Source organism: Coturnix japonica, chromosome 2 (genome assembly GCF_054131305.1).
Source record: "Coturnix japonica strain WE chromosome 2, WE-NBRP24, whole genome shotgun sequence".
Lineage (NCBI taxonomy): Eukaryota > Metazoa > Chordata > Aves > Galliformes > Phasianidae > Coturnix > Coturnix japonica.
Window position 1 is genome coordinate 71277073 of NC_140664.1, and position 14118 is coordinate 71291190.

The following is a 14118-nucleotide window of genomic DNA, read 5'->3' on the forward strand; positions in this document are numbered from 1 at the left end:
GTCTGTGTTGGCTATCACACAAACCTGGAACAGGAACTGCTTGATGGCATTAAGGTGGAAGCCTGTAGAGCAAATACACATAAAACAGGAGTTACTGCAGAAACCTTGGGGATATGGCAGTCATTAGAGAGCGCCTTCATTTGCTAGCTTTTGTAAATTGAATTGGTAATGCTGACTGTTGTGTATATTAAGAAACTCTTATTTGGAAGGGACAGGCCTGTTTCTGGGGATCTGGTGAGTGAAAGCCAAGTGTGAAGAAGTATGGCATGTATCAGCAGCGGTGCTCCACATTTGTCTGTAGGAGAGGAAACATCTTTGACACGTTTGATCATATGGTAACAAGTCTCTGCAACCTCCCCAGGAAACGGCAAAAGTTCATGGCCGCAGCCTGGAATGAAGCTGGGGGAGGGCCTAGCTTTTCAGCTGTCAGCACTGAGATGAAGGACCCCCGATGGAGCACGGAAGATGGTAAAAAGTGGCTGTCCCTAATCCCTTTCCACTGCTCCAGGGACCGGTAACTGGGATGCTGCAGACAGGCCTGGCCAGGCCTTGCTGCAGAGGGTTGATTCTGAACCATGAAACAAGCTTATGGCTTACTTTCTGAGGGGCTGCAGAGTCTTCCTTGCTACTTTGCTGTGATCACATCACACTGCAGCAGGTAGTTTCCGAGAAACGTTTGGCCGACCCAGCCACTGGGTTGTGTATGCTTTTAACAGCACAGCCAGAACACCGTGGTTGTGGGGAAAAATTGCTCCGCAGATGACAGCAGGGATCTCACTGCTGACCTTTTTATAGTCTGCTTTTTTGGCTGGAGAGCGTATGTTTTGTGCGGAACAGGAGCCAACACAAAGCATTTCTCTCTGGCCATGTGTGTGGTTTTGCTGATAGAAATGTAATTGGTTGAAATTAAAATCTCACACATCCCCCTCAAGAGACTTCTTGGAATTCTTTGCAATTTGAGTAATCTGGGGGATATATAGGTAGATCTATATAAGACCTCCATTCTGGAATGGTAGTTGTTCATACATAATAGGAAATATAAGAGTAGTCTTTTAGTTGCAGTTCACAAATTATAAGCATCGTGGTAAAAGTATGTATGTATAAACACCATAATATCCATGCCACTAAGGAGGTAACAGTAAATGGTAAGAATGGCTGTGAGGAGTGGGTAGGGATTTTTTTGTTGTTATTTGAGAGCAGAGTGAATCCTGAGGATACAGACAATTTTATGTGCAGCTCAGGGAGAAAACTGCTGAATGCTGCTTTTGTTCTCTGCTGTCATTAGGAGATGTGTGTAAACATTGCTGGGACAAAATTGAGGAAGTTTAAAATATACTTTCAGACCTACTCAGCTACTTAGTTGTAATATCTGCAAAAAAGTTTGCCAGTTATGTGTTTCTTCCATACTGAACAATAACTGTGCTTGCACTGTGTCGTAACAGTGAAGTCTGCAGTGGAGTGACAAGACCTGGCTTTTTCTTTAGTGTTATTTGATACATGTTTAACTTCTACATTATGTAAATATGCTGCTATTAGGGAAGAAAATGACATAAAATTGCATCCCTTCTCAATGAGGTTTTAAGTTCTTTCAGGAGCTTCTTTCCTTTTTGAAGCTGTAATAACGATCATAATTAGAGTCCCAGTTGCTTAAGTGAGAAATTAGCATGTTCTTAAATGCTGAGCTGAGTCAAGTTCCTGGTGAGACCCCCTCCGGGTATCTGTCCTGCCCCAAAGCGCATTCCCTAATACCAATTTGTGTTCTAGACGTATTAAAGAAAATCATATTCATTGCCACCTAGTAGTTAATCAGAGCCTTCAGATAGGCTTGAAATAATTTGCAGTCTGACTGTCAAAACCACTTGCTTCTGTTCGTTTCCCATAATCGTACATATGGTCACGCTCTAAAACTTAGCAGAGAGCGTCAGGCCGTTGCCCAGTACCAGGACTGGAACTAATCCAGTCGGTGCGTGCCCTTCATCGTTACAAGTTTGTCACAAATAGTTAATAACCACTTGGTCTTTTAAACTGGAATGAAAATCTAATGGCTTTTGCCTGATATTTTCACAATTGAAAATACATTTCCCTAAAGGTTTTGCTTTGTTTCCGCAGGTCTGGGTGCAAATACAGATACCACGTATACTAATATGTATTCTGTTATCTGAATAAGATGCTAACAGATTGGAATAAATTAAGAATTTTAATGAGGCTAAAGCACATCTCATTTTAGATTGATTAATTGTGATTAAAAAAGAACACCCAAATAACAAGAGGCAAAGAAAACTTAACACTTAAAAAAAAAAAAAAAAAAAAAAAAAAGACATTTGCCTGATGCAGAATACAGATTTAATTAATTTCCAAACAAGCAAATAATGAACTGTAAGTGTATGACGTGCAAGAAAATATTTGGAACATATGACATGGTAGTCACAGATTTTATAATCAAGATGTTGCCTTTCTGGTTTTCTGAATTGCTGTAGAAGGTACCAAAACTATCATAAGCAACAGTTATGTATACTGTTTGTAGGAGATGGATTCTGTCTCTCTTTATTTAAACTGATATTGATGCTCTGATGTCCCTCCTGCAAGTTCTGTCTAATGTGCTTCTGATGCGCTTTTGTTTCCGCAGGCCAAGGCTGCAAGCACAAAGGAAGTTTGCTCAGTCCCAGCCGAACAGCCCCAGCACAACTCCAATAAAGATAGTGGAACCGTTGTTACCCCCTCCCGCCACTCAGATTTCTGACCTCTCCAAAAGGAAGCCCAAGACAGAAGATTTTCTTACTTTCCTCTGTCTTCGAGGTAGGACTTTTGCAGCAGCCTGGGGGGCACAATCTCATTCAAGGAATAAGCAGCAGCACCACGCGCTGCATAGTAGCTATACAAACATTCTGGTGTCGTGCTTGAATATACTGTGTGCATTTCAGCTTCCACAATTTGAGTGTATCTGGAGAATGAGCATTCAAGTTCATGGTTTTAAAGACCAGAAAATGAGGCTGGTAATAGTGCAAAGGGAAATTCTTTTTATATTTAGCACTCTGTTACCTTGCATGCATTTTCCTTTATTTCTCTTTAAGTTCTCCCCACCCTCATTTGTTTTGCCTGACTATAAACTGAAGAAGTACTTAAATTTACCACATAAATACTCCTGCAGTGTGAGAAATCTGGTTGGAAATTCTGTTTTTCTTCCAATACGCTGTCTTTGCTGTTCAATCTGGATGATGCTTTTCATCGGATGGAGAATGGAATTATTGCCATTGTTTTTAATCATAACTGCCATAAAAGCTGGATTGTTACCATGGTAATAATTAAAACATGTTAACTGTTCTGCTGTGCAAACCTAGTGAAGACAAGGTATCTGAAGTTGTACTGAGAGATATCCCAATTTCCCAGCTTATTTCCCAGTGTGTGCCTGGGCCTTGCTGGAGCTGTACAGTGCCATTACTGGTGTGTGTCTGAAAGCTTGCATGGCAGAGTTGGGGACCCTTGCGTGAGGTATAGCTAACCAGCCAGATTAAGCTGTAGAAGGACACCTTACCCTGGTGTTCGTTTTTGTTGGGACACTTCTTGCCTCTGTGCCCCAAGTCATGTCCTGAAGACAATGTCTTTGATTTAAACCTTAATTGTTATGTTGGATCTTGTGGTGTGTTTCTGTTTTGGCAGGTGCCCTCCATCCCCTATAGTTAGATGCTGCTCTGTCCTTGAAATGCTGGCATGATGCCTCTTGCTGTTATTTTGTTGTGAATGCAAAAAGGGGGATCTGCATTTATTACAGATAGAGCTTGTCTGCAAAAATCCACCCTAGGGGATTGAATCCTTCAAAGCTGGTTGCTCCCACTTGTGTTTAAGCTACTATTTCTAGTTCTGAAGTCTGTGTTGTGCCTGCTAACAGCACTGGTCAACACCACCTGTAGCTTTTCCTTTTTGTCAGCGCTGTCTTGCCTTAATGCAGCATGGATTTCTTTTGTTTTTGTGAGATATTAGAGTTGTAGCATCTTTAGACTGGTAGCTTACTTGGACTCTGGTCTGAAATGAAACCTCTTTCCTGTTGAGACTTCTGGTAAAGAGGATGGGTGGAAAGGGTTGTTAGCTAGCTTTTGTGTTTGTTTAAAGGATTGCAAGGAGCAGAATTTAATGGAGTTTAAAGTAGCATCACAGTCCTCTGAAATTTAATCTGTGGAAATGTATTTCTAATTTAGTCTGCTGTGAGGTTGATCGGTCTGTTGGCAGCATGTCACTGCTGTGATCTGGGCCAACTGCCACAGTTGTTGCTGGGAAAATTCAGAAGGGTGTGTATGTGTATGAGCACACATGGTTGTATTCACACGCTTGTTTCCACTGCTTGATAACTAAGCACGTGTTATTTATAGCTTTGAAGGCACTTGCGCTTAAAAAAAGGCAACCTAAATGGGGATGTGACTTATCTCCGTTTTCATTTCCTCCTGTCTCTTAGTGTTCTGCTTTTACAGTGGAAACACAAAGCACGGGTACTTTTTTCCTATTTCAGTGCTTCATTCAGAAGGTGGTGTTTTTTATTTTAATATATTTTAATCAGTGGCTGTTTAGCTCTTGCACCTTTAATTTTCTTCTTTGTTATTCATCTGTAGAATAATTGATGTTTTGTACTGTCAATTAAGGACTTGCAATTCATTCTAATTTCTTCAGTAGGCAGAAGTACTTGTATATTGCAGACAACACAGGCATTCAGACACTAAGATCCCAATTATAATTATGTTAAAAGCCAGGAGAGAAAATCAGCACCAGGAGCGCCACACATGGCATGTTCTTGATCTGGTTAAAGAGGCTGAAGAAAACCAGAAAGAGGGTCTGTCAGCCTTGTGTTTCAGCACTCACAATATAGCTCCATCCCTCCCCACCATTGTACAAAGCCTGAGAAGAGCTAGTAAAAGACAGGGAGAAATCCTGGACATGTGGTACCAGAACGCATCTCTCTGGAGAAGCAGAGGCTGTGACTTGAAGGGACAGGGAGCATGGTGGTTGGGGTAAGTGTTACTTCTGTTTCTGAATTGTTGTGTCTCTTGAGGCAGCTTGAAATTCTGCAGTCAGTTGTGGACCCTCTTGATGTCCCTGTTGTAATAAAACAAATGGAAGCTGGTTCTTCATATGCTTATAGGGAGGTTATGCAGCAGCCCACTGGTATGTACAGCTCCAGAAGGGAAAGCAAGTAGCCTCCAAGGACATTTGCCAGCTTGGTTTGGTGGTGCTCTTCCAGTGCTACCTGGTGAACTTGGAGAGAGAAAGAGCATCTTGCTTAGACTCTGCATCAGAAAAGCTTGTCTTTTTTTTTTTTTTTTTTTCCAAAAGGGATTGCTTTGTTTTTCAGTCTGTGTGCCATTTTTTTATTGAAATGCTGAAGAGTTCAGAATTGCTTGTATGGCCACGGGCCATGTGGTTATTCTGACTTCTATGCACCCCTGGCAGTTTGCATTTGTGTGAAGTGAGACAGAGCCACATGGAAAAATGCCGCATTGCTTTCAAATGCGTGGTGATAAGATACAAGTTCAGGTGATTGAAATTGTTTTGTAGCAAGTGTAGTAGTGGTATGATGCCAAACAGCGAGGGGCTCTCACGTCCTGTTTCTCATCATCGTGGTCAGTATGTTCGTGGCCAAAGCTTTGTTCTGGTCAGAGAGCGTTCACCAGGACTAGTGGGCAAACAGCTCCATGGTCACATCTCTCTGCTTATACCACAACACCCAGCAACAGTACTGGGGCATGGTGTAAATTTGTGGTACTGCATCAGGTTGTATTTTCGTTTTCCATTTTTAAACAGAGAAGTGTAGAAATCGCTGTTGCAACTAAAAGTTCACTCTTCAATGCTCTGTGGGGTTTATTTCAGGCAGCAACAACTGAATTCTATGCGTAGTGAAGGAAGACTGTCATGCCACAGTTTGGATACATGGCCCTTTATGTGTGCAAGCTCCAGTATTTAGGAAGAGAAATCCTATTTAACTGGGTTTCAACTATGTGGCAGAAAATCTAATGCTCCGCAGCACTTCTACTTATGTATGTATGTATTTATTTATAGCATCCTGTAATTTCAAAGGGAGGTAATTTAACCAAGATGACCTGCTTGGTTTCATTATCAAGAATACTAGGGGCTTTAAACATATTTTTAATTAGAGTTCGTTTTTTGAACCCTCGATTTGACAATGCAATGTGCTAATTACTTCTTATAAGGTAAGCAGGGTGAAATGAAATGCTGTACCAGCTGATGAGTATCTGTGCACTTAGGAATATGTCTAGCTGACCAGATTTGGCAAGCCCTACCTTCTCTGAATGATTTTAAAGCCTTCCTCCTTTTTCATTTCCATTTATTTTTTAATTGTGACCTAGAATTGCCAGCACAAGGAGGAAGGGAGTAGCACAGATATCTCTGAAGTGTTTGTCTGCAGTGTTCTTATCTTTAAATAGCTTATTTGAAGGAGCCTGTATGCCCTTTGCTGGAGGCTTAATTAGTATCTTTCAGCAGTGTGTGTAGATACCGGCATGTCATCTGCATGCTGACACACAGTGGCATTCACTTTTACTGTATTTTATGCTTCTGATCAAACCTTTCTAGCTTCCATTACAGAGCATTTAAGTTGCCTTTATTCTCCATAGTTATTTACAGTTTTAAAATATTGCAGTTTGAATAATACAGAGCTAAAAGGGGAAAGAGAAGGATGTCCCCCTGAGAAATGGATCTATGGCAAAGGTGATAACAGAAAAGCTATGATTAGGAGCCTACATTTTAAAAAGTTTTCCCATGATCAATTTTCTAATTAAGTCAGGCCTCTGGGACCTACATGCTAGAGAATTTCAGGGATTCCTAAATAAGGATAATTTAATTGAGATCTCACAAATTGAGTTTTCAGACTATTTTAACTGAGAAACATGTGACTGCTCCTTGAGTACCGCAATGATTTAACAATGTAATGATTTATTACTATCAGGCAAAACCAAAATAGAAAACCATACAAGCAGCATGCTTGTCCATACTTCAGAAACAAGAAACTTTTAAATCTCCTTGATGCAGTCCTATTGCAGTTTGTTCTTGGGAGACCTTTTCCTTCTCTATCCTAATATTCCAGTATTGTCTCTCCTGTCTCGTTTGGGTGCATTGCCTCTATTGAGCAGCCTCTGGGGTTTTTTTAGGTACCCGTCCAGAATTAGATGGGATTGTGGGTGGATGGAAGGCAGGTGCCAGCATATCAGGCTTGAGTGTGTGCTCAAGGATTGTGAAGAGGAAAGTTTCCAAAATACATCCTTCGTATCCCTCAGAGTCGAAGACTGCAGCATCAGTAGCCATTATTTGGGGCACTGACATTCAGAGGCAGCACATACTACAACCTTGTAGTCGTGCTCATCAGGTTGGGATAAGCACAGTAAACAGCACAGGCACTTGATTGGGCTGGAAGCAATGCAGTGAAATGCTGACACTGTTCAAAAATGTAAGGTTTTAAAGGCTTTGCAGTCTAGGCTAGTTTTTATAATTCCAAAGTAATATTATAACATAAAGACTTAGGATGATTGGTTTTAAATGTTGGAGGAAGACGTTTTATAGATTTTGAGTTGTTAAATCATATGGTGCTTGAGACTGAAATTTTAGGATGCACTGAAAATGGAAGGATAAGCTCTGGTGTGGAGAGTCCTCATTGCACAAACCATTTAATAAAAACAAGCTTGCATTTGGGGACTGTAGTCTCACGGTTTTTAAGTTCTATTTTAAGGTTGGGTTAGCATTGAAATGTGAAAGATCCTTTCTGTGTGTGGGATAAGAAGTGCATCAAACATGCAGTTATTTAGTCTGCTTATGGAGTGCGTTGCTCCCATAGTGATTTAGGACAAGAGGAATGTAATCAGGGCAGACAGGAAGCAGGCACTTGGTGTAAATCAGAAAGTGCATGAAGGCTACTCTTTGCTAGGGTGGGAGAACCACTGCAAGGCTGTCCCTCCAGCTGTGCTGCAGTGGTGTACACCTTGGCGTCGCCCTGTGCTGACTGAAGAGGCTAAGGAGCTGGAAGGGTTACTGGAGGCACGTTGGAGCAGCCTGCATGTGCTGCAGCAGGATCAGTGCCTTCTCTGCTCCTCCTGGTTTGAGGCCTCTTTCTGATGTTAATGATTCCAATATTTACCCCTGCAAAAAGCCACAGGATGAAATTAACTTGCTGAAATGGGAGACTAATCTTGTGGTTTGGTCTTTGTATTTGCCAGAGACTCCCTCTGAGTCTCCAGGCAAGCTGCTTAGCTCTTCTGTAAAATGAGGATAACATTTAACTCCGTGTATAGGTATTGGCGGAGCTGGATGTTGATTATGAATAAGCTACCGGCATAAAACCTGAGTTCTGTGGTTTCAGAAACCACACTTCAAATCCTTGGGGCCCACAATTCATAGCCAGGTGGGTGACCTCGTATATTTTGGCAAAGGGGATTCCTGCCCTTCCTTCCACCAGCAGGGTGTGCACGTGGTTCAGCAAGCTGTGACGCTGTGGGAAGCTTTCAGTGCCCCCACAAAAGGTGAATTTTGTGCAAGTCATGGGGCTGAGGATCTCTAGGGTTTGAAAAATAGCCTGGTAGTTCTTTTTGGAATGTCAACACGGTGATTCGGGAATGTACAGACGTGTCTTGTTTGTGGTGAGAGGATCATAAAGTCAAGGGTTCAATGGTTTGTGGGAAGGATTGGTTTTGAGATTTACCTCCAAAGGCAGCCAGATGAGTGGAGGTTTATTGCTCTGAGATTGTCGTATTCTGCTTTGAGATTGTCAGATATGAATTGTAGATGTGAGAAGCACTCTACTTGTTTTTTTATTATTCAGTAGCCTGTCACTCTGGTGTGTATGTTGTTAACTTTGGAAAGCGAACCTTTTATTTTTCTCCTGAAAATTCACGTGTTCCCTCCCCTTATTGTATTTCCCTGAAAAAGAAACCATTTTCTTTTGAGTTTGGATTTAGCTCTACTGCTCCAAAGAACAGACCAAGAAGAAAATGGGCTTTGTGTCATTACAGCAGCCATTACATTGGCCATAACGTTAAGTATTCTGTGATTTGTGCAGTGGCGCGGCAGACACACTTTGAATTGTTTGTTTACGAGCTCTGTTTTGTTTCTGTGGTTGAGATGGCCTTTTCCTCCGTCTTGTTCAGGCACCGCGGAGCTCCCTCTGGGACTGTTCCTGCAGGTGGAGTGAGATAAGTGAGATACAATTGCTCTTTACTATAGAGTTTATGTAGTTCATTCTCTTTAAGCCTTGCTCTGTAAAATGGCCATAAAGTGTGGGCATAAATTACGTTTATTCGCACTTCGGGGTCTTTACGCTGTCCTGTCAAAATGTAATAAGTAGGATGTATAATAAATGAGAATCAGGCCCTAAATTTGAAGTACTGAGATGGAAGAACATCGGAGCATTTGGGAGGCAAGGTTTTTCCACCTGTGTACAGCCCCAAATGGGACTGTGTGTCAAAGGGGAGCCAAATCTTTGGTTGCAGCCCTTGGAGCTTGGCATGCACCATGTTTATTGGGGAAGGCTTCAGTCCCGCATACCTTGACCTGCCTTGCGCTTAAATCATTCTGATGGCTTGAATTGTTGTAAGATTTTTCCAAAGCACATCTGGGTTATGTTTAATTGCTAGGAGAAAAAAAAATTAAAAAATGGGAGAGTTGGAGAGAGAGCTGGTGTAACTAATTCGGGGGAAGAATCCTCCAATTTTACAGAAACCACAGCCCAAATTGTAGAGAAGGCTCTTGGATTGGGAGGATTTTTGTTGTGGTTGTAACGTACCACGGTTTGAATCTTGTCCAGATGAAAACATTTGGTTTGTACTTCAGTAAATATTGTGGAAAAGCTGCCAGCTAATTCTGAAGAGTAATGAAATAGTGCTTTTGGCAAAGCGCATGCACTTTCCATACTTCTGATTCCAGTCTTCAGTTCCAGATCTGGAGTTTTTAGTATGTTTTGCTAGTCCAAGACAAAAGTTAATGTAATTTAACAAGAAACAATACATACAGTAATTTAGGAGGGCAAATTACACATTTGTCAAATAATAATAAAAAAAGACCTCATTAGTCAAATAAAATGTTTGAAAAAGAAAATAGTTTATTCTGTTAATCAGGCAATTGCTGCTGAGTTCTATGCATCTATACATACAGGTTGTGCAAGCATCAGTCGTGTCTGCTTTTAGCAGCAGGCTTGAATTTTGCACATGCAGAGAGTAGCATCTTTCCCAGAAGGCTTCTGAAAGCAGCACTGTGACTTAAAAATCCGTATTTTGCTTTGTACTTACTGTTGTACAAGAATCAAATTGTTGTAGCAGAGGACACAATACATTTGTCATCCTTTCATATCCATTAGGCAACATTTTGTGTATAGCTGTGGTAATTGTTTTTCCTATATAGTTAGGTTTTCTTTTGTGTTGCTCTCGCACAATAAGAGGGAAGACAAAAATACTCGAGAGAATTTCAATAATGAAACTGCAGATCCTGGAAGAAACAGTTGCCAACAGTACTTCAAAACTCATTTTTTAAATAACTGAATATCCTCCCATTTTTTTATAATAATTCATAGTTCATTGTAACCCTGATGAGTGAATTTAAAAAAGAAAAATGACCGGGGATGATTCTCTCTACATTTCTCATGCTCAATGGTATCCCACCACACTAGGGGTGAATCCCGCTCTGGCACTGTTACGGGTGCTTTGTTAGCTGGCTGAGTTTTTTGCATGGCTTACAGTCCCATGGCAATTTGTTAGGCTTGCAGAACTGCATCATGCAGGCCAGCTTTGGTAACTTGGCCTTCCTGGCCTTGGTGGTGCTGCTTTTGTATTTGGCTGTGAGATAACGTTGCCTTGTTTGTTAACCAAGGAAAGGTGGGTGGCACATGTCCAGATCAGGCAGCGGGTGGACGGCACTGTCCGATAGCTATTGCTGATAAATAAGCTATGTTCTTCCTGCTTTACTATTGTTGGTGCTCTTAATTGTCAGTCCTTCTCCCAGCATCTTCTTGTTCCCTTTGCTCCAGCATCCTGTGTCACCTGGTAACTCACCTCCCCAGTATTTCAAAAGGAGATTATGAAAAGGAGGGGAATTAACTTTTTGCTTAGGTAGATAGTGACAGGATAAGGGGGAATGGTTCTAAGCTCAAGGAAGGAAGTTTTAGATTGAATTGTCAAGGGAAAGTTCTTCATGGAGAGAGTGGTGAGATGCTGAAACAGGCTGCCCAGAGAGGTTGTGGATGCTCTGTCCCTGGAGGTGTTCAAGGCCAGGTTGGATGGGGCCATGGGCAGCCTGGTCTAGTACTTGATTTGGAAGTTGGTGGCCTTGCCTATGGCAGGGTGGGTTGCAACTTGATGATTGTTGGGGTCCCTTCCAACCCAAGCCATTCTGTGATTCTCTGTTTCTCTCCTTGCATCTGTGCCCCACTCTTATTCTGCTCTGCAGCTCCATGCCCTTTCTTTTGGCTTAATTTTTCTGCCATGTTTTCTTTTTCCTATCGATCTTATTGCAATAGCTTCAGCCAGCCCTTTGGTGATGGCACGTGGTTTTAGGCAAATATGGATGCAAAACAAATCAAGTGTCTTGAAAAAAAGTGCAGTTAGAGACCATGTGCCTAGACATCATCAAGACAAAATGTAAAACGTACAGCTCCTACAGGAGATTGGAAACATACTGTGTTTCATATTTTGTTTAATAACATAGTGATATATTAAGCTACACGTTCAATAAGAAAAAGTGTGCATAGAAATTTTCCAAATCTTGAGAGCTTTTAACGTTACTTTGCCGTTACAGTATTTATTAATGTACTTTCATTTCCTTAGTCTGCAATTTTAATCTGAATTGGTTCCCTGATCTGATTCACCACATGGCCCCATAAAAGAAGTTACTCTGACCAGCCAAGGTGGTGGCGCAGGAGTTAAGAACAAGAGCCAGATGGGGTACAATGCTCTCCGAGACCAATTTTGGTGCCAAGAAAAATGTCTCAGTGGTTCCTTGGAAGAAATTTCTTCTCAACTTATTTTCTAGATCTTTGTTTTCTAGATGACCATCAAGTTTATCCCATTTTCCAGACACCTGTAGATCTGAGTGTTCTTCAATGTAAAGAGCCACTCGCTCACTTTCCCCAGGTGCTGAAGTGTTGGCTCCTGGCTCTCCCCTTTCATCCATTGCAGTTCTTGTAGTAGCAGCTGCCTGCGCAAACTGGAGACTCCCAGCACAGAAGGAGACTTGTAAAATTCAGTGCAGCTGCAGGCTCTCATAACTCTATTGCAGATGTTCTGCTGCTTTCTTGGGGATGGAAAATGAGGACGTAGGTGTTACGTATTTGGAGTTCCAAGGCCTGACAAGCACCAGCTCCTGTGTGTAAATGTCCACAGCACTGGAGCTCCTCTCTTTTGCTCTTTGTTATCCATTAAATTCTAATGTTGCTCTTTAGATTGCCCCAAACAGGCGTTGAGAATCATACCTTGGTTCTTGGGAAGAGGAGATGGCTGTTTGTCTCTTCTCAAATCCATGTCTGTTCTTAACTACAGATGAAGACAGGCAAAATTTACGGGGAAGGGGTCATATATTTTATTAAACCAAAAAAGAACTTCTGAGTGCCACTTCTTTCTAGAAAGAACTTCTTTCTAGATCTCCAGTGCTTGTAGACGTACAAGGCTACAATAACACTACTTACTGTTGTTTGTACAAGTTAGCCACTTGGAACAATGACAGGCATTCCCTGCAGAGATGGGTGACAGCAACTGGTGCACATCCCTGTGCTATCTCAGAAAGGATGTGGGACAGATAGGACAGGAATACTTTTTTTAATAAAGAAGTTGAGTGCTCACCTAGCTGTATGGTAATCAAAATACTTTCAGTATAAAAAGCATGCAAGAAAGCTTAGAGCTTTTAGATTTTTGCAGCGTCTTCCATCCATAATGAAATAGAACAGTTGTGTTCAAATAGAACAAAAAATGCCTGAGTGCAGTATTTTCTTTTTTTCTTTTTCCTTTCTTTTCTGTTTAGCAAGTCAACTTTAATAAATGTGTAGGAAGAGCCTGAGGGAGGAGGAGGGGAAGAGGTGACCTGGAACGAACAGCAACTTTTCTCAGGGCTCATATTGCAGAGCACTTAGATCAGTAAAATGAGGACTAGCAGGACTCTCCTGTGTTATTGGACCTTGCTGGTCTGATTTCTCTGCAAACGTCTTCTCCAAACAGTCCCAGCTGTCCAAGGAATGCAGTTTAACCATTGTCGTTCATAGTTCTTGATTGGAAAGAATTAAAAAAATACCGTTCTAGCTGAAGATTTATGTGCTGAGATTGCAACAACTGAATGCCAGGAGTTAGGTATAGTTTCTGTCTCCTACATGGGCTGGGTTAGACCTTTCTAAGCAGAATCACATAGTACTGTACTTCATTCTCTGCGTTCTCAAAAAGAAATAAAAAAAAGAAGAATGAAGTTTGCTGCTGTAACAGAACATTTGTGTTGCAGATGGCCAAAAAGGCTTAGGGAAGTCTAGGAAAGACAACGGAATAGGCAGTGTATCTGGTCTCCCATTGAAGTGTCTCAGAGGGATGCATTTTCTGAGAGTATTTATGTACCTAATCATAGTAGATTTCAGTCCATGTTTGAAACTAATTTTGAGAGGTCCTCACAGGAACTTTTATTGCTGTTGTTTGTTGATGCCTTAGTGGACTGGTAGCATCAGACGTGGAGCCTGATTATAACTGATGTAGAGCACAATCTTGCAAAGCTGGTAACTTCTGAATCTGTACCAGAGACCTGGGTACTTACATGGAAGAAGGACAGTTTATTTTTCAGCCAGCACTGTGCCCAGTGTGACTGGTTTGTAGTCCTTTAGTTAGTTGATGCTGAGACTAAAGCTCAATCCTATAGTGTCTGCTATAGAGGTTGAGAGCAAAGGTCTTCACGTGTGATCAATATCCATGTGGCTTTACTGCTAGTAGCTTTGCCTTGTGGATAGCAGTGCCGCGTTCCTGTGAATGCCAGGTATGATCCCATTCTTCCTCTAGAAATAGCCACTGTATGTCCCTCTGCAGCTCTGCCTGTTCCATCTTTCCTTGGGTCTTTCCTCATATCTATTTGAAGGAGGTGTTGCAGTTGGCAGTGGCAACACCAACAATTTGA

The 14118-nt window shown here is 41.6% G+C and overlaps 1 protein-coding gene across 3 annotated transcripts in view; it reads left to right on the forward strand.

Moving 5' to 3' along the window:
• JARID2 (jumonji and AT-rich interaction domain containing 2) overlaps positions 1–14118 on the forward strand; it is a 196909-nt gene that overhangs the window by 134205 nt on the left and 48586 nt on the right. For all 3 annotated transcript variants that reach the window (XM_015854678.2, XM_015854676.3, XM_085540184.1), the window contains exon 4: positions 2627–2796. In XM_015854678.2, coding sequence (XP_015710164.2) covers positions 2627–2796 — 170 coding nt within the window. The remainder of the gene's footprint in view (positions 1–2626; positions 2797–14118) is intronic.